This window comes from Penicillium odoratum (genome assembly GCF_028828045.1).
Source record: "Penicillium odoratum strain IBT 22623 chromosome Unknown utg000001l_segment0_segment0, whole genome shotgun sequence".
Classification (NCBI taxonomy): Eukaryota; Fungi; Ascomycota; class Eurotiomycetes; order Eurotiales; family Aspergillaceae; genus Penicillium; species Penicillium odoratum.
The window spans coordinates 3332521-3352306 of record NW_026643143.1 but is presented as its reverse complement, the minus strand read 5'-3'; the positions used below and the strand labels follow the sequence as shown (position 1 = coordinate 3352306).

General features: G+C 49.7%; 8 protein-coding genes across 8 annotated transcripts; 2 read left to right on the top strand and 6 right to left on the bottom strand.

Annotated features, from left to right (window-relative positions):
- Positions 1-59: 59 nt before the first annotated feature.
- N7520_001279 (uncharacterized protein) lies at positions 60-710 on the bottom strand (the record flags this gene model as incomplete). Its single annotated transcript, XM_057135214.1, has 3 exons — positions 60-173; positions 230-395; positions 682-710. 3 exons carry the CDS (start codon positions 708-710, stop codon positions 60-62), a joined length of 309 nt encoding a protein of 102 aa, XP_057001150.1.
- Positions 711-1945: 1235 nt separating this feature from the next.
- N7520_001278 (uncharacterized protein) lies at positions 1946-2242 on the bottom strand (the record flags this gene model as incomplete). The annotated part of the gene is given in 2 exon segments (XM_057135213.1): positions 1946-2149; positions 2168-2242. 2 exon segments carry the CDS (start codon positions 2240-2242, stop codon positions 1946-1948), a joined length of 279 nt encoding a protein of 92 aa, XP_057001149.1.
- Positions 2243-2303: 61 nt separating this feature from the next.
- Positions 2304-3001, bottom strand: N7520_001277 (GNAT family N-acetyltransferase; the record flags this gene model as incomplete). Its single annotated transcript, XM_057135212.1, has 2 exons — positions 2304-2769; positions 2829-3001. 2 exons carry the CDS (start codon positions 2999-3001, stop codon positions 2304-2306), a joined length of 639 nt encoding a protein of 212 aa, XP_057001148.1.
- Positions 3002-3500: 499 nt separating this feature from the next.
- Positions 3501-3737, bottom strand: N7520_001276 (uncharacterized protein; the record flags this gene model as incomplete). Its single annotated transcript, XM_057135211.1, has 1 exon — positions 3501-3737. One exon carries the CDS (start codon positions 3735-3737, stop codon positions 3501-3503), a length of 237 nt encoding a protein of 78 aa, XP_057001147.1.
- A 417-nt stretch (positions 3738-4154) lies between these two features.
- On the bottom strand, positions 4155-6692 carry N7520_001275 (GcvT family protein; the record flags this gene model as incomplete). The annotated part of the gene is made up of 1 exon (XM_057135210.1): positions 4155-6692. The coding sequence occupies one exon, from the start codon at positions 6690-6692 to the stop codon at positions 4155-4157; it is 2538 nt and encodes an 845-aa protein (XP_057001146.1).
- A 3713-nt stretch (positions 6693-10405) lies between these two features.
- Positions 10406-12191, top strand: N7520_001274 (uncharacterized protein; the record flags this gene model as incomplete). The annotated part of the gene is made up of 3 exons (XM_057135209.1): positions 10406-10674; positions 10738-10936; positions 10989-12191. The coding sequence occupies 3 exons, from the start codon at positions 10406-10408 to the stop codon at positions 12189-12191; spliced, it is 1671 nt and encodes a 556-aa protein (XP_057001145.1).
- A 2443-nt stretch (positions 12192-14634) lies between these two features.
- Positions 14635-16279, top strand: cpcA (amino acid starvation-responsive transcription factor GCN4; the record flags this gene model as incomplete). Its single annotated transcript, XM_057135208.1, has 2 exons — positions 14635-14649; positions 14822-16279. The coding sequence occupies 2 exons, from the start codon at positions 14635-14637 to the stop codon at positions 16277-16279; spliced, it is 1473 nt and encodes a 490-aa protein (XP_057001144.1).
- Positions 16280-17118: 839 nt separating this feature from the next.
- On the bottom strand, positions 17119-18956 carry N7520_001272 (uncharacterized protein; the record flags this gene model as incomplete). Its single annotated transcript, XM_057135207.1, has 4 exons — positions 17119-17977; positions 18029-18112; positions 18167-18611; positions 18662-18956. The coding sequence occupies 4 exons, from the start codon at positions 18954-18956 to the stop codon at positions 17119-17121; spliced, it is 1683 nt and encodes a 560-aa protein (XP_057001143.1).
- Positions 18957-19786: the final 830 nt, after the last annotated feature.

Here is a 19786-nt window from a genome sequence, read left to right as displayed (position 1 = left end):
AACTCTGGTAGACTTAAAGCGTTTCTGCCATAAAAGTGTCCTGACTTTCTTCCTCGACTTTAATCTTGACCTTCTCCTACCTTCTCCTTGATCTCATCCTTTAACTCTTCCTTGCTAGCTGAATCTAGGGGATCCTCATCCTTGACTTCACTCTTCATATTGTCTTCGATGGCCTGATCCGTCATGTCCAATTCATCTATTTGCTTCCCTTCGATACCATCTTCCATACCTTGCTCTGGGTAGCTGCAGAAAGTTTGTCGGTCTCTCTCTGAATCTCAGACAATTCGAGGGCAGCGATATCTTCAGCAAGTGCGGGAATAGTCTTGATAGCGCTGCTCATGAATTGGAGCACATTCTTAGCGCTTTTTCCATGAATGGCCTTTAGTCTCCTATCGCTTTGTAAACCAGTATTATAATATAGGAAAAGCAAGTGTATTCTCAGGCCAATAAGGTTATTGACCTCAGTTCTGGTAATACGTCCAGTAAGGCAACCACTGCTATGGGTCGCTTTTAGTTCTCCAGCTGTGCTTGAGCTCGAATGATAACTCTCCGGTTCTCTAGTAGAAACGACACAACGGTTTCGTAATTCCATTGACTTCTTTTGTTACTGGCTCGCACCAAATACTTATTTGTACCATACTTAGTAATGCCCCAAAAATCTTTTTTCTTTCATAGGCTTACCGGGCAAATTGCAGACTTCCGGTCTCCATTTTGAGATGAGGACACAATTTGCCCAGGCACCGCCTCTTGCAACACAATATTTGAACTGTTTGGTCCTGTGGCAGTACGCAACACAGATCTTCAAGGGGCGTCTTATGTTCTATACAATTCCTAAGCATTCACTGATCTCACATACGGGTAGAGGAATTAGGAGTCGGGGAGCGCTCTTGCAAACATTCCCAGCTTCCAAGTAAACAGCATCCTCTGAGCATTATACATGGCCGAAGAGCCATTGAGTACCTTGCGCGGGAAAAGCCAATATTTTGGCCTTTATGTGATCGTCTTGTATTCGCTTCCATAATCGGTTCTGCCTTGAAGGTTTGGGCGTCACCAAGTCAACATAAAAGAGCAAAGCTCGTTACATAACTGTCGTCTGTAACCAAACTAGAGAATTGGATGTTTGGCATCTTTTATATATAGTTCGGCGATTCCTGACTCGATAATTATCGGGGAAAAGACTGGTAGCCGCGTTATATCATTGCCATTTCGAAAGTTCATGGTATCCCTGGGAACTGCTGGAATCTTAATATATTCGTCATAATGGTGTTGATCTGCTTCCTGATCTCGAATGTGCGTCTGTCACGCAGTTTGTATCACGGCGCCAGGTATGCGTGCGGTTGAGTGACAGTATGTGGGAGGTGTGTTTACATGTATTTTAAAATGACAAAGCACTGGAGCCCTGGTGTTACGTAGTAGATATGCGCGATCATGATTTCATTCCAAGGTTAATTTTCTTTTTCAGCACCGATTACTCGGGCATTGGAGACCTTGAAAGTACTAGCATGGCCAAGCTTGTGAAATGAAAGCTCCCTCAATGACAAGTGTCATCCATGTACCTTCGAGCGTAGCTTTACTGGAATAGGAAAGCGTCTAGGGCAAGCGGCAAGGAACCCTCGGGATGCCCCTCTGGCCCCGCACCACCTGGAGAGTTCCCCTCCTTTACAGCTCATGCGGTTATTTCTCTACTCATGCACCAATGCTTCCATAGACAATCGACATGGTCCTTTGCGATGCACTGTTACCTTCAGGCCATTGATGCTTAGCCAACATGGGGATTGATCAGTTGTTGGGCTCCACAAGATCACTCTGAGTCAACATCCTTCGTCTTTGGGGGTATCGGGTCAGCTTTACAGGACAAACAGCAACATCTACCGCACCCCACGTGTCACCTTGCCTCGCTCTTCTGGGTTGTTTGCTCTCTGTGTGACAATGAACACCTGACACCTCAATTCATCAGGGCGGTGACTTTCTGCCGAATAATTGGGATATGAACCCTCAATCGGGGATACCATTGTCCTTCGGGACATTTGGTCAAATGAAAATATACAGAGAAGATTAGCATGGCCCCTGCACTAAGGATGACACGCTCAATCAAAGAGAAGCTACCAGTTTTTTTTTTCCCTTGCTGGAGCTTCGTTGAGGTGTGAGGCTATATGGAAGATTTGACAACTTGTGTTCGAAACCAGGTCCGAACGTTCTTCTTTAAGACGATCCCTAAACAGTCTATGTAGTAATCAAACATTCCATTATACAGCGTGTTCCAGTGTCCAGTTTATGTTTATCAATTCTGAGCCCTGGATTCCTTATAAAGAAGCTTGTGGTCTCTCCAACCAAAACAACGCAACAACATCTCCCATCAAGGGTATTTCCTCATAAATCTCAAACCCATTCTTCAGAAGCACCTTCACACTCCCCACATTCGCCTTGTTACATGCCGCAAACAACCTCTCCGGCTTCAGACTTGCATCACCAGGCTGTTCCAAATCTTCCCTCTTGAGCCTCCACCACGCATCCACGACACCCGCTACAGCTTCACTCACATAGCCCTTTCCCCAAAAATCAGGATGAATACTGTATCCGATAGAAGGAGCCGGGACAAGGGCATTGATTCCCACCACCCCGATGACTTTACGCGAGGGGTCATCCTTCTGCACTATAGCAAAAGAGAACCGTCGTCCCAGCGCACCCGATGCATCTGGTGTTTGGAAGGTTTTACCAATGAGCATGGCTTCTGTGTCTTGTATCCGTTGGTGGGGGGTTTTCGGCCAACTAAATGAGGTTGATCAACTCTGTGGTCGGCTTAGCTGCTGACGACCTCGAAGACTCACAGGAAGTCAGCCACATCTTGTCGGCATCGGTATTCGAAAACATCTGCCGCATCGGACAGCTCAGTCGGTCTGAGATGGAGTCGTTGGGTCTCTATTGCGAATAACTCAGCTGGAATAACTACTCTAGTCTTCTGCGCGGGGTATAAGCTGCCTTTGGCTGGCGGGGATTTCATTTTGGTAGATTGTTGGACTCCAGGTTATTCGAAATGAGTCAGTGACCTATCGGTGCAGAAGATTCAACACCTCGGCTCCAGTGCAGCCCGAGGATTACGAAGACATGATCCCCCATTCTTCCTTTCTGATTAGTGTATGCTGGCTCAAATCAAAAGCAGGAAAGAATAAATAAACAAATCCTTATAAATCACAGCACAAATCTTGATGAAGCTAATGATGCCCCTACCTTATGCTGGTCATTAACACAATCATCGTATCACGGCTCGAGCGATGTTTCCTCCGATTAAGCCTACCTATAGGTACGACGGAGTGGCTAAGAAGCTCAACGGTGTTGCTAATTCAACTGCACCAAGGGTAGGACAATATGTAATCTGACAGGAGAGTATCATAGTAAAAACATATCCACAAAATAATATACAATCAACCAAAGGGGAATATTATCTCATCCACTGAGCATGAGATCGCTTCAACACTCTGTTGATGTCGGTGTAGATCAGATTAAGCACCTCCGTCTCTTTTCGCATATTCCTCCTCCATCCGCTCCTCATACAATCGATCCGCCTCCTCCCTACTCAGCACCCGCTCGCCTTCAGTGCTACCCGCAGACGAAGAGCCAGATTCATCGCGGTACTCGTTGCTGCCGTTGTTCTCGAAGGACGAGGTGTTAGAGGAGGGTTGGTTTTGAGCGATTTGTTGTTGCTCTTTGTCGTAGACGTCTGCGGTCGGGATGGGCATTTTTGCGGTAGGTGAATTGGATTTGGCTTGGAAAATGCTTTCGTGTTGTAGAGGGATATGATGGTTTTTGCAGAAGATATGGTATAAGAGTGGTGGAGTGGGAAGTTTGGAAGCTGTTGGATGGTGGTGGGAGCTTGGTGTGGGTCGGCATGTGGGTGTGGCGAAAGCTATTTTGGGTGCGACGTCATGGTGGATTTTACTCTAGCTATGGTACTCCTCTACTACGTGCATGGAATTGTAGTCTCAAATAAATAGTATATTCATTTATGTCATTGATAGTCATTAAATGTAATTCAGACGCTCATCACAAAACTAAAGGCAAAGAGAATTCTTCCACATTCACGGTCGTGCAGTTCCAACATCGTCCAATCAAATAATTGATCATCATAACAAGGGAAAAAGAAAGGCGATATGAGTCTATAGCCGGTGTCTCAGCGGCTTCTGCAAATCTAGATCAATAGCCGGCTTCTCATCAAGCAGACGTCTCGAATCCGGATCATACAATGGCTCAGTTGCGACCGTAGCGCTGATCCGACGACCGAAGTATTCGATCTCGACACCTTGTCCCTCTGAGACATTGCTTGGTAGCCAAGCATAAGCAATAGGCTTGCGAACTGTATACCCAAAAGCAGCAGTGGTGACGTATCCAACGGCCTTGCCATTGAAGAACACAGGTTCCTTGCCCAGAACCATTGAACGACCGTCATCAACAGTGAGACAGCGCAGTCGGCGAGTAGGCTTCTCCTTGGCGAGACGTTCAAGGGCAACCCTGCCAACATAGTCTTCCCATTTGCTCGCTCGGATAGCACTAATAACACCTGCTTCGTAGGGATTGTGCTCGGTATTCATGTCGGCGCCGTAGGTGCGATAGCCCTTTTCCAGGCGCAAAGCGTTGAAGGCACCCCGCCCGGCGGCGATGAGACCGTGTGTCTTGCCTGCATTCCAAATGGTATCCCACAGTCGCTGGCCGTACTCAGCGCTGGTTTGAATTTCCCAACCTAACTCACCGACGTAGGACTTGCGTAGCGCTGTCACTGGAATGCCGTTGATGGTGACATTCTGGACAGTGAAATAAGGAAATGCCTTATTGGAGAAATTGTCTGTACTTATGATGTTGATCACGTCTCGGGATCGAGGACCCCAAAGGCCGATGCAACACGTGCTGCCGGTGATATCGCGCACTTGGACCCCTTGTCCCTGGCGACGAGCTTCGCGGGAGAGGTAAGCAAGATCCGTGGCGGTGTTAGCGCCCACTTGGAATAGGTTTTCGTCAAGCCTTGCAATAAATATATCACTTCGAATACCACCGTGGTCGTTGAGAAGAAGAGCGTGGGTTATGGCGCCTGTCTTGATAGCGACGTCGGCGGTTGTCAGGCGTTGTAGAAGATGCACTGCGCCGGGACCTGACACTTCAAATCGGTGGAAGGAAGTCATATCGTACATCGCCACAGCGTTGCGGGTCTTCCACGCTTCTGCTGCCACGATGGGAGAGTAGAACTGCGATGACCAGGCATCTCTTTCCACAGGCTGCCACTCTGCAGGAAGACATTTGAGCAGGTAGGAGTTCGATTCGTACCAGAATGGGCGTTCCCAGCCTCCAAGCTCGAGAAAGAAAGCACCCAATTCCTTCTGTCTTGAGTAGAAGGGGCTGATACGAAGGTTGCGGGGTGATTCTTTAGGTTGTGATGGGTGGAGGATATCATAGATTTCAACAAAATTCTGCGCCGAAGTTTCATTGATATAGGCGCGACTGAGCTGCACTTCTTCAAACCGGGACAACTCACAATCGGTGATATCGATTTGAGATCGACCCGTCGTCAGGACCTCAGCGACAGCGCGTGCAACACCAGCCGAGTGAGTCACCCACACAGCTTCAGCAACCCAGAAGCCGTCCACGTTTGGTGCCTGGCCAATGATGGGCCCACCATCGGGTGTGAATGAAAAAATACCATTGAAGCCATCATCGATCTGGGTGCCCCGCAGAGCAGGCAAAAGCTTCTGTGACTCCTTCCAAGCAGGAACAAAGTCCTCCTTGGTAAATTCGAGCCGAGATGGCATGTTCTTATCATCGACATGCTGTGGAGTCAGGCCCAATGACCCTGCGATGACGGGCATTGGACGATGGCCATAGTATCCAATACCATACTGATCACCATGCTCCCTGTAGTATAGATCCTGATCCTGGTGTCGCAAGATGGGCAGTGTGGCATTCATTCCGTTCATCCGCTTGTTGATATCACGACCAGCCAGTGCCGGCACCGCGGTAGTCTTCGCATACTGGTGTGCCAGCGGGAGTAGAGGGATGGACACCCCAACCATCGCACCTATCTCCACACCCCAGAAACCAGCGCAGGAGATGATAATATCAGCAGCAATGGTGCCTTTAGGAGTTGTCACACCCGTCACGCGACGGCCTGCTCGCTCGATACCGATAACAGGAGTCTCGCCAATGTAGCGAACGCCAGCCTTTCTAGTGCGTTCGATGAGGAGTTGCGTTGCGCGGGCCGCAAGGGCAAGGCCGTCACTGGGGATATGGAGACCGCCCAAGACGACGTTCTGATCGAGGTGAGGGTACAATTGGAGACATTCCTCTGCGTTGATGAGGCGTGCTTCAATGCCCCATGAAGAGGCATATCCGTGCTTGCGCTTGAGATCCTCTAGCCGAGCCGGTGTAGTAGCCACTTCCAGACCACCGACCTGGTTGAAGCAACTCTGGCCATCCTTCTCAATCGACAATAACTTTTCAACAGTATAGCGTGCTAGATTGGTCATGGTCTTGGACGGTGTGGTTTGGAAGACTAGACCCGGAGCATGAGAAGTCGAGCCACCGGGCATGTGTAAGGGACCCTGTTCAACAACGGTGATATCAGTCCATCCTCTCAAGACGAGCTCGTCGGCGATATTGGTGCCCACGATCCCGGCGCCGATGATGACGACGCGCTGAGTAGGAGCCATGGTGAAGTTTCGACGTATCACAGTGAGTGATTCGCTGCTAAGGAGCAGCGAGCGAGTCCTTGTCCTTTATGGTCGGCGATAACAGACTCTAGCATGCCCCTCCTGCGGAGAGTTTGTACTCCTTCCCCTCCCCCGCAGGTATACCATGACGGTTGTATGCAATGCCATTGGTGACAGGCTGTAAACGCCCCGCATTAACCAGTGGATTGTAGGCTGGGCGATAGTACCAGCATCGGATAGACGGTCCAGATCTGAGAGCCACCGAGCCGTACTGGAGTTTTGGATAACATTACCATTTTTGGTGGTCTTGTTGCGTGGTGATTGGCCTACCGGAAATCAATGCTGGAATCCGGGTCGGTTGAGAACCGCTCACGTGTTCGGATGAGGGATGATAATACCGAGTGGAAAACTTGGGCTGTTGTTCATTATCAGTGGATAACGTCGGGAGATAATTTAAGAGAGCTAGCATGCGAGGATCCTCCAAGTCACGATACCTAAACAGAGCTGTTGAGTCTAATAGCAAGGCTCATCTAAGGTGAAGGCGGGCCATGATCTGCAGCGGCTGCAGGGGCCCAGGTGGAAGTGAGGTCACATGGGAACCAACGATTTCACATTTGGGGTTTCTTCATGTCTACTTATTGGATACGATTACGGAAGGCAAAGTTCTCTTCTCCAACCTCAGGTCACTGACCCAAGCCTTGATGAAAAGAAAGAACCACGTAGTGGAAGTGCCAAAGAATACGCCTGTCAAAGACCCGAAAGCCGTTGAACAAACCAGTCCGCCGCGATGTGCAATGCAGGGACCAATCTGTGGTGGACCGCCTTCATGATCGCAGCCACCCAAACAAGGTAAGTATGAAGAAGAAAAAAAGAAGAGGAGGAAAGAGAAGAGAGAAGGAAGGTATTTATACCCGTGGAGGGAAGGCACTAGCGAAGCGAGGGATCATGTGACCAATCAGAAGCAATACATGTTTGTCTTGTTTGCTTTGTCATTGCTAGCTCCTTGAGGAAATGTGATGCCTCAGGTGTCGTAGGTAAATGAGCTGTCATGTTACCTTGCATCTGCAGCACGCATTATAAACTGATCATGTCATGGATGAAAGCCACATTGCCCAGGATTCAATTATTGGTTCTCTTCCCTATGAGACAGAACTCAACCTGGAACATTAGAGGGAAAAAAGTGGGTGCCAAGCGCAAGCTCCTGTGGAACCTCCCCTATTTCCATGGATTCACAGCAACTCTGTACGGTGGTCCCTCGTCTACAATGGGTCCATGTCTCTTCGTCTGTTTTACATTTATTTTCGTGATATTCTACATGTTTCCCCTAAATTGGTAGAACTCCGTCGGCATCATTCCTGGACGAGTCTGTTTCTCCGAAAGGGAAGGGAAGAATGGGTTGATTTAGTACGAGGGCGCGCATCCTCATTAAAGAGTGCCATGGTTAGGACCGCTAGAGGGCTGGTCTAGTAGACGCTAGAATCGACGGAGACCATCCGTGCAGAGCTTAGATGAACGAAAAGAGTTTCAAGAGCGACTCGGGTACACCGCATCTGCGAGAATGAGTGCTTGGCACGGCCCGGATGGTATAGAGTTACTTGGTATCAACAATTGATATTCCAACGCAACTCTGGACTATTCCTAAGGAGTACAGAGTACATGTCCCAGTCAGTGTTGCCTGCATCAGCGGGTACTCTCCTTGGCAGCGCATGGCACTTGCACGCCAAAATCTGTCATCCAGGAATCCCTCGATCGACTAAGATGGCATTGACCATTCGTCCAGGCCTGGATAGGGGGCATACGAAAACTGGTGGAAAAATCATGGCAGGATTGGCAAATGGTGATTATTTGTGGCCCCAACGGGTGGAAAGGGGTAACATGACGGTGCAATTGGTTGTCGGGCTGAAGTGGATCACCCGGTTAGACTATCATTACTGGAAATGTTCCGATAGTCACTTTTCAATCAGACCATCACTTGAAGCATCAAACGCTTAAATTTCTATGACGAAGGGGGATCCGATGAATGATCGTAACACCCGAAGCATATGCATCCAATATTGACTGTGAGACGTGTACGAAGTACACAATTTAGATACTCTGTACTGTGTAGAAAGGAAGCCAAAATCCAGCCACGACAAGCCACGATGTATGACTCAAGACACGGGACCACCTCAAGTGGGGCCTAACCGTACATTGAAGTTAATCCACCGAACATCTAGAAAATAGCCGCGCTAGTGACCAGGGAAAAAAAAACCAAGTGAAATCTCTGTCGCAAAGAAAAGGCCCATGAGAAAAGGGGCTTAATTAGGGGGCATTTCAGTAATGACAAGTGGATCAGTGACAAAGTAAATGATTTCAGTCCCGTTATCACGTAACAGTAACGCGGACCATATGGCGGAGATGGCGCCAGCCATCATACTGACTTTAGAGCATCATGGGATTCTAGTCAATCGTCATAACGCTGGTTTGAACGATGATACGCCAGTGATAGGGCACAACAGATGAGATATGACGCTCGAAAGTCAAAGCAGAGATGGTGCGACACCGCTGGTTGGCCACGAGGATTGACACGCCACTCGATGATAGAGTTGATGATCCGGGTCATTTGACATTCGAACAAAGTCGGCACTGCCTTTCCGTTGGATCAGCACTCTAGTGAGCGAATCCAGGCTGTCCAACCCTCGCTGATCATGCAGAGAGGTACATACTCCTTCCCCTCTTCCCCCTCAAGGGATCAAAGGATCTCCCTTTGAAGGCAAGAGTGGCTTTGCGAACTTTTAAGCCTTGTGCGATAGAAAGAATCTCACTTGATTCTATATAAATACTATAACTAACTTTGGGGAATTATGCCTCTCACGACACCTAAATGGGAGACCTACAGTAAGTACATGGAGTAGGGATATTGACCCCCTTTCACGGTGTAACAAGTATTTATTGGTTATCGTAACGGCGGTCGAGAATGGAATCGGGTGACCAAAGAGAGAAAGAGAAAAAAAAACCCTAATATCAGCAGACGAGTAACCAAGTACCATCAAAATCCAGTTAAAAAATCAGAAAAGAAATTCCAAAAAATTAGGTCGCGTGTGCGAAAAGTCAAAAAAAGGACCTAATTATTTACGAAGCCGGGACCGGAGCCGACTTGCACGGGTAAATTAGGGGGCCGTTGATTGAAAGCTGCATTGACGATCCTGATAAGTTTTACTACAGTGTTACTTGTAATTTGAAAAAATCAAGGTTAATTCATCAATGTGTTTCATGATATGGTACGATTTGAATCCCTAGCCAATAGACAAGATCGGGAAAACCAATAGATGACCATAGGATTGTTATTTATATAGTTAATGATACGAGGGTCAACCAAGGTATCCATAAGTAAATCATTAAATCATTGGAACTTTTCCTTTAACCCCCTGAAATCGTTATGTAATCCAAGGATCCACTCAGTCTGGACTCGCTGCAGCTCCTTACCCGTTTAGGAGGCAGGCGCCATCAACAGTCCTTCCCCCCCCCCCATGCCGTCTTTTTTCTCGCCCTTCCCTCCCTTTTTTTCCCTTCCTTCCCTCCCACTGCAAAGCAAAATACCCCCCTTTCCTATCTTCGTTGTGATACCCGAGCTTCCCAGCTCTTATTTCTTTTGCTTTTGAGATACCCCGATACCCTGCTCTTTTCTTTTAATCGATACCCAACAAGCTCCGGCTTTTAATACCCATTTAATCATGTCTGACGTCCAGAACCCCGTTGAGGAGACCCCCGCGGTCGTCCCTGCTGCTGAGACTGCCGTTGAGGTTCCCGCCACCACAGAGGCCACTGAGGCTCCTAAGGAGACCACTGAGGCTGCTCCCGCTGAGGAGACTGCTACCGACAAGCCCGCTGAGACTGAGGCTGCTAAGGAGGAGGCCAAGGAAGAGGCCAAGGAAGAGGCCAAGGAGGAGATCAAGCCCGCCACCGAGGGCGTTCTCGGCCACAAGGGCCCCGGTCTGGTCAAGTGAGTGATATCATTGCGACAATATACCTAAGAGCTTTGCGACTAACATATTTTCGCGCGCAGGAGCCTGCGTTTCGCCAAGCGTTTCTTCTACTTCAACGATGAGCCCGTTGAGGCTAAGCAGCTGTCGGTCTTCCACCAGAACGAGAAGCCCGCCGTCGCCAACCCCACTGCTGCCTGGGCCAGCCAGACCGGAAAGGGTCTGCTCTTCCTGACCAAGCGCGCTGAGGACAAGGCCACCCCCGCTGGCATCTTCAACCTGGTAGGATTTCACGGAATTAACGAAGCGCGAACATGACTAACGTGAAAAACAGGCTGATATCTCCGACCTCACCAAGGAGGGTTCCAACGAGTTCCTCTTCAAGGTCGGTGGCCAGAAGCACACCTTCCAGGCCTCCAACACCGCCGAGCGTGACAGCTGGTACGTCGCCCTCGAGGCCAAGTCTGCCGAGGCCAAGGCCGAGAAGGAGACCCTCACCTCCAGCGAGGGCTACAAGGCTGAGCTTGAGAAGTTGACCAAGCCTGCCGTTATCGTTGCGGCCGCCAAGAAGCCCGAGGAGAAGAAGGAGGAGGCCCCCGCCGCCACTGAGGAGGCCAAGGCTGAGGAGGCTGAGCCCAAGGAAGAGAAGGCCAAGGAGGCCACCAAGAGCCGCTCCCAGTCTCGCAAGCGCGGCAGCATCTTCGGTGCCATTCTCGGAAAGAAAGAGACCGAGGAGAAGAAGGCCGAGGAGACCAAGGAGGAGACTGCTGCTGAGGCTACTGCTGAGCCCACTGCTGAGGCCGCCGCTGAGACTCCCGCTGAGACCGCTGTCGAGCCTGCCACCGAGACCCCCGTTGAGGCCGCTGCTGTCGCCGCTCCCGTCGTTGCTCCCGTTGTTGCTCCCGTCGAGGCCACCGAGGATAAGGCCGAGGAGAAGAAGGAAGAGAAGAAGGCCAAGCGTTCTTCCATCTTCGGTACCTTCTTCCAGAAGGTTGCCAGCCCCTCTCAGGAGAAGTCCGAGAAGGAGGTCACTGCCCCCGTCGAGGAGGCCCCCGTCGCCAGCTCCGCTCCCCAGCTTGATAACCCCGTGGAGGAGGCCGCTATCGTTGAGCCCGAGACCGTCGCTGCCCCTGTTGAGGCTGAGACTGTCAAGGAGACCGCTGTGGAGACCCCCACCGAAACTGCCACCCCTAAGGACAAGCGCCGCACTTCTTTCTTCGGTGCCTTCGGCAAGAAGGAGAAGAAGGCCGACACCTCCGACAACGAGGGCACTGATGGCGAGAAGGAGGCCAAGAAGGCCAACAAGCTTGGTGGTCTCTTCCGCAAGCCCTCCAAGGCTGTGAAGCTCGACAAGGAGGACGTTGCCGCTGCTGAGACTGAGGCCAAGGCCGAGCAGACTGAGGAGGCTTCCGCTGAGGCCGCTGTTGAGGAGACCGCTGCCCCCGTTGAGGAGGTGGTCAAGGCCCCTGAGACCGCCGCTGAGGAGCCTAAGAACGTTGAGGTCCCCGTCTCCACCCCTGTTCAGGCTGCCGCTTGAATTGCCTCCCCGGGACGTGTGGAATATGAGCGCTGGTGGGACCTAACCACTTCACCGCCCGCCCACGATAATCTTTGACAGACTCGGTCGCTCCTTTAAGGCTCGAGTCTGGATCGTGCAAATACAGATTCACATCATTTTCGCTTCCAGTTGCTTTGCTTTTGCCTCGACACTGTCACTCTCTTCGTCATGGTCTGTCTATGTCTAGGCTTTGATTCGATAGGGTGGCAATGAGATACCCGCTGCTCAATGTTTTCTTTGTTGTTTTTGCTTGTCCCAAAAAATCCACATAATATTCGTGTCCTTGATTCTTTGGATCACCGTTCGTTCCTTTTACGACACGCGACCCGCAACCGAGTTTCGCCTTGCGCCGTTGCTTATGCGTTACGTGGTGTGTTGCCCGACTAGATTGATACCACTCTGCCGTTCCTGGTTCTGCGCTTTGGCTTTCGTGTTTGATACCCTTATGGGCAGGAAGGGTTCTTGATTTGCTGTGCCACGGCTAAGCCTATTCTTAATGTAATTATTTAGCCTGGGTTGCTTTTCAACTTGTCCCCTCTACATCTACAGTTGTCTACCGTTGTTCCCGTTTCGCACGGTTTCTTTCTCCAATGCGTCGTGGATGACATACTGCGTTAGGTAATACTTAATAGAATCTCTTCTGTTTGCTTTACTCTAATTATGAATTGCCTGTCCAGAAAGGAAGTTGTAGTTGTATATTTGCGATTTATGCATCTCTGTCGATGGTTGACCTCGACATTAGCACTTTTAAGTATTCTGGTCAGGTTGATGGGTCTCGTCGCATAGAGTGGACCTTTCATCTAGATTGCTTGCATTAGCAGCTTGGTCTATATGCAAGCAATACGACATTGGGCTCCATCGCGATGCGTTGGTCTGGGGTGCATCTGATTTTGCCGTTACTCCGTACGGCGGGTCTCGAGGACTGGCGGGTCCGCAAAATTCTCGTTCTCGGGAGTGCCCGCATATGACGATGTCCACGGGTAGTGCACGTCCTGAGTACCATTGAGTGAGAAGCGACTCGATACCATTGACTGGGTAATTGCATACAAGTATCATTAAAGATCCACCCAGCCAGTCTACTTTATCTACAATTAAATATGGCATGTGCTCCAAACCAAGCGACTAACACATAATATAGGCTTATCTTAAATTAGCGATAAAAGACTCGGAGTTCGGAGTTGAACCGTGTCGCAGATTTTTTTTTTCAAACAAACTAACGGCCAGCCGAAACCTGGCTTTCCAGGAACATCAAATGATAGCACTTTGATTGGAGCCTGCCAAGGCATCTAGTTCGTTTAGTTCTTACCAGAACGCCACTTCGGGGATTCCTCCTATCCCGTTTTCATCGCATGGGATTGCCTAAAATTAATAATCAAGTTTCCAGTGACTGTCTCATATGCATTTTGCCTACAGGCTGCACCTTAGGGATGTCAAAATGAAATTTCAAAATTTCGAAATTGCTGAAATTTGGCCGCTTGAAATGTAATTTGAAATGGGCCTTGAAATCTTGAAATGACGCTAATCCTAAATAGGCAAAGAAATGATCAGCTGACCAATCAAGATAAACTGGAGAGTTTGAGTCGAGCGGTGGAAAATTAGACGCTGATCTTGGTCGCGGGCAAGTGAATGATGACTCATCAATGCCAAGAAATTTTGAAATGTAATTGAAACAAGAAAATAAAGTGAAATTTCAATATTTCGTAATGAGCTTGCCAATTTTGTAATTACAACATCACTACTGCACCTATGATTGCAGTATCATCTGCAGACTTGACAATAGAATGGAGTGCGCATTAAGTACTTCTGTTTCGAACATTCTGATTGATCCATGTCGTCATGAATACCCACAGAAGAAAAGGATCGTTTGGCCATGCCCTAAAAATTGGATATTTGAAATGAAAAAGTCAATTTTCACGCCCTTCGGCAAGGCTAGTATGAAAGTAGATATTGGAGGCACACGGGCCATGGACACAGCCCACCGCGGGGACACAATTAGGAAAAGATCGGTGGGGCTCTCGGAAAACCAGAAACCGTCTCCGACTATTAATCCCGCCTTGGAGAATGATATGGTATTGTAATGCAGAATGCTGGAAAGTATGTGATCTGTAATTTTTGATCACCTTATCTGCTGTAGATGGTATTCGGGGGCCTGAAAGGGAGGCTTGGTCCGGCTGTGTGGATGCCTGGAACGTTTTGAGCATACCGTGAGGACGAATCTATCTATGTGATTGGTCAATTCGTTAGGGTGAGACGGGGCAACGAAATACATCATAGATACTTTTAGATATATAGGAGATCCATAGTGAATTGACGTACTGTATGGGTATCGAGGCTCTAGATGGGATGCAATCAACCAATGACAATGGCAGAATCAATTGTGACTCACACCCCGTGACTCGGTAGCCCCGTGCGGCTGATGATTATGATTGGTTTTTTCGTAAGCCAATAGATCCACTTTGATCCCACACAATTCAATTTGTCCCATAAGAAGTGCCTGATTCCCCCCCGTGGATGCCTTTCTTTTCCTTTCCACCTTTGTGTTCACATACATTTATTTTCCAACTTTCAACATTTCCGATCTATCTACAGTACATTTTGAATCACAACAGATCCAAGATGAACTCCATCTAAGCGCCCCCCGAAAGAGCCAGTCTTTCCCTCAAACAGACATCATAACCGGAACACACTCCCCCCTTCTTTCCTCTTCTTCAGACGTCTTAGGACCTCTGAACTTCAGCAGCGCACCGCTTAGCTCAAGTTCCCATACTTCTATACCTTCGATCGACTTCACGTCGTTCACCACGGATAACTTCCAGCAACCATGGCTTCCCACGCCCCCGCCTACACAGCCCTCGGCTTCCAGTTTGAACAACAGCAACAACAACAACAACAACAGTGCACTAGAGGACTTTGTGCTCTATCCCGCTCCACAGCCCCGTCAGCAGCCTCGATTCAGAGACTCGCGTTCGCTAGCTCCGAACACTGCCCTTAGGCCGTCTGCCCTTCAGCCCTTTCTGGCGCAGAATAACCCTCGACGACATTCTTTCAGTTTGCAGTTGCAACGCCATCTCCAGCAGCAGTTTCCTGGTTCTCCTGTTCAGGATCCCAGAGTGACCCAGCTTGCCCGGTCTCCTTCTTACTGGTCTCACCCCACCGTGAAGCACTCTCAGCCTTACTCGGCAACCGTGCCCACCAACTCTCCTCAACGTCCTCCCGTCCCGCCGTTTTACTCCGGTAATATCACACCCGAAAATAGAAAACAGTACATGCAATATCGTCGCAACATGTCTACCCCCAACTTCCAAGGTACTTCCTTTGGTTCCGTCTTGCATCCGCGCGCAAACGCTCACACCGCACCAGCACACGACTCTGAACTCTTCGGTCTCCCCTCTGCCGGTGGCATGGGATCATTGACTTTCGACGAACTTCTGGGTCAGGAGACCGGCCCGCTCTCCCCGGAGGCGCCCGCTGGAACCATCTCCCCCCGCGATCTGATGTTCGACCACTCCATTCCGCCTTCAGGCACCTTCACCGACTTGAGCACTCCCCCTTTCGACTCCCCGGGCACCTTTAGTCAGAACCCTTCTCCCCTGTTCACTGATGTGGACTACATGGGCAATGACGATTGGGCCCCTCTCTTCCATGACGGGGCTATCGGAAACCCGACCGCATCTGGTCTTTTTGATGTGTCGGAATACGCCTCTGTCATCGCTGAGCCTAAGAAGCAGATGCAGCCCTCTATAGAGATGTCGCCCGCCCCCAAGCCTCTCTCCCCTGCTGTCAAGTCATCGCCTATGTCTGCGACCGGCAAAACCAGACACTCCAGTGTTGCTGGCATCACCCGTCAGCGCAAGGATCTTTCTCCCATCGAGTTCGATCCCCTTGACCCGATCGCCACTAAGCGTGCTCGAAACACCGAGGCTGCCCGCAAGTCTCGTGCCAAGAAGCTAGCTCGCCAGGCATCTGCTGAAAGCCGCATCCAGGCCCTGGAGGATCAGTTGACCCAGCGTGACGAGATGATTGCCAAGCTGCAAGCTCAACTCGCTGTCCTCCAGGCCAACCAGTGATCAATTATGTGAATCTTGGATGACATGTTTCTTCCTTTTATCGTTTGGATTGTTTTCGATTATTGGCTTTGCTTTTTATATTACCTGTCGAATGGTTTGGTGGCGCGGGGCATGGGTCAAGCCTGTTTCCCCGACGTCTCACCCAGATGCCAGCGCATTGTCGCTAGCGTCTTCAAAAGTTTATTCATATGACGTGAGACGTCATGTTCGTGTTTCCTTTTTTGAAGTTTTTCCTGAAATTCTTGCTTTGAACTTATCTGTTCAGCCGGTTCTGATTGTCTCCCGACCGGGATTGACTCGTGGCTCGTATCTCTTATTTTAATACCAAATTGACTTGATTTGCATTTGCACTACCGTTCTTGATGTAATTCTTATAATATAGTCGTCCCCTGCCTCTCATTCTGTCCTAAAATTCGTTGACGGTGTAGGCACTAACATGAAAATAAAACAAACCCAGACCCTGCCATCTTCACCTTCCACTGTGAAGCAACATCGAACCCGGTTCACAGTAACGTTTGACCCACTACTTACGTACAGCCTCTGAATGCAGATGGGACTTGGATAATCAATTTCGAGCTTGTGTCTACGATCTACAATCTAAACTATGTCATGAAGTGCATGCAGATGAAAAACAAATAAATTAGGAAAAGAAGGTATCTGTGGCGAAGGGGGGGTATCCAAAGTAGCATCAAAAAAGCTCATTCATATATACAGGTCCAGTCCTTCCCAGATAAACCAGGAAGGAGACCTTTGTCGAAGACAAAAAGTGAAACGTACACGCGCCCAACTCAAGCAATCCGATCATACTCGCATTCAAGTTCCATGTAGCTCAAAACAAATTAGACATCCATACCAGGCTTCAAAGTCTCGAGAGACTCGATAGAAGTCCGGCGGTCTCTGATGAACTTGGGCCATGTATTGGTGAGAACAAGGTACTTGATGCTCTTCTCGGCATCGTCGAAGACAGCTGCGCTGAATCCCTCCGGAATCTGGCCCCAGTACTCAACCCGGTCCTGGATCTCAGCCGAGGAAGGCTTCAGTCCCTTCTCAGATGAATCGGTCAGAGCGGGCGAGGGGAGGTCAAAAGTAAATTTGTCGAAGGGGCTGACGGGGTTTGTCTCGCGCTCGTCGCCGTAAAGGATGTTAGTGGGCTTTTCGAAGATCTGGTCAAGTTGGGCGAGATCTTGCGAGGAGATGTTGAGTGGGAACTCGGCATGTCGGACGCTGATAAACTTTGCGTAGAGGTGCAGGGCGCGGTTGAAGGACTCGCGGATAGCTCCCTTGGAGGGGCCCTCGGAATGGCCATCCTTCATGATTTGGGGGAGCGTGTTCTTCCACTCGGCGACTCCGGTGAGGAAAGCGATGTTCTCACCAGAGAATTCTCGGAGGGCGGAGAACTCCTGCAGGGGAGCTGGGTTGCGCTCAAGAACGTGCTCGAGGGCGTGCATGGTCAGAATACTGTCACGGGATCCGTTGGAGTTGACTGATTCGTTGGTGGACTTCCATCCAGACATAAAAGATTCGACCATGGTAGCCTCGGAGCTCAAGGACTTTTCTTCCGAGCCAGTGGACTTGACCTTGAGCTCCCATCGTGCGATGGAGTCGAGGGTCTCCTTGCGGAGAGTCTTGGATCGGAAGACCTCGTAGCAGGGGATGAAGACGGTGAAGATCTCCATGAACCAGATAGACAAGCAGATCCTGTAATCAAGTTAAAACATTATACTTTTGAATGGATGTAAGAATACTTACCATTGAGGCGGAATCCAGACGGCATTGACTGGTTCCATAGCGGGGACATAGAGACCAATCAACCACAATGGGGTTGCATGGAGGCTAGAAACAAGTCAATGATTGATTTGGCTCTTGTTGTATCAAAAATAAACTTACCTGGCGAGAGCACAGCAGATTGTCTGCGTTCGCCACCCCTGGGTGTCATTGATCTTGCGAGCTTTCCAGAGAACAATCGGGGCGATAATCCAAGCCCATAGTAGCTGGTAAGCCACACCGGGCCACCACTCCCATCCACTGCCCTGAGCAGTCTTTTGTTCCATCACCGTACCGTGAACTTCAGTGCCGGGGATACCCCAAGAGCTGTGCCACTTGCGGGAAATGACCCACATAAGGATCGTGAGAAAGATTTGGATAAACATGCCAATGCCAACAAGGACAAAAACCCTGGCGTTGTAACTAAGAGCACAGAAACGATTGACCAGGCCCCTAGGATTTCTTTCGGGCGTGGGTTCAAATAGACGGTGGCCGTATTGGGCGTATTTCCTCTGGAGCTTGGCAACGTGAAGAAAGCGAGCGTTTGATGCATGAAACAGGGAAATACCTGATGAAGGTCAGTATCACATTTCTGAAAAGGCTTGGAGACAGACGTACCCAATGGAAGAAAAGTCCCCATAATCCAGTACTGCGCGTCTCCCGGTAGGATCGCACCGATCATCGTTCCAAACTGACAGACTGCCCAGTATAAGTGAAGAAGACCGATAGCAGAAAGCGATAGACCGAGGCCGCGGATACGAAGTGTTGGGGCATTTCGATGGAGAATCAGATAGGTTACGCCGCACACGACGGTGACCGTCCAGACACAAGCCCAGGTGGCCCACCAGATACTGACTGGCGAGAGATCGATCAGCTCCGCTGTGCTAGCGGTAATACCAAGTTCTGAACCCATAGCAACGGGAAGAGAAAGTGCTCAAGGAAAGTGATGAAGTTGGAGAGCGTTAGATCCATTCCAAATACCCGGGACCACGACGGATCCTTATACCCACGATCATATGCATCTAAGGCAGGACTGGCACGAGCAGGCTGCGGGAAGTGGAACTAGTCTCCACCAGGCGTGGGCCAGTCGCTGGCTTTAGCTCGAGTAGAGACTCAGCCTGCCCCTGCCGATCGTTGCCTTCACTAGAGTTCGGCCGGTAGGGACCGGGGTGCCTCAAGTATTTGTCACGCTTCATGATCTCTTATTCGTGGATCGTACCACAGTGCCCACTCGATCGGGTCCCCGAGACGCCGATTGGGATACCCTCGATCGTAAGAGAGAGGAAAAAGCCCGAAGATTCATTGCTTCGATCGACAACACTATCGATTCCCATACAAGTTTTTCATCCACTTGTCTTCAAAAAATGGCAGGTGGAAGGATTCGGACCCATGTCTTTAATTCCTTCGTGTCGTCACCTGTCTTTGGCAAATGATTCACGGTCACTGCAGGTTTTGCCTTCAATAGATTGCAAGGCAACCTAAATTTCAGCTAAAAAAGAAAGTCAAGGGCGAGAAGCAGGGAAAGATACTTTGAGGCCGAGACCCTGTTTATTTGGCCGAGATTGGTGTTCACCCACTCCTGTCCACCCACTCCTGTTGAAATTTAGCGTAGATCGGCTATAACAGACTGAGATTGCAGTGACAAAGACCCGTAGCCCATGTCGGTGGGTCCTGCTTGGCCAAAATATGGGCTAAAGCTGCAGACGCGGCAGCTGTCAGCTGGTTGTTGACATCTGCAAGGTA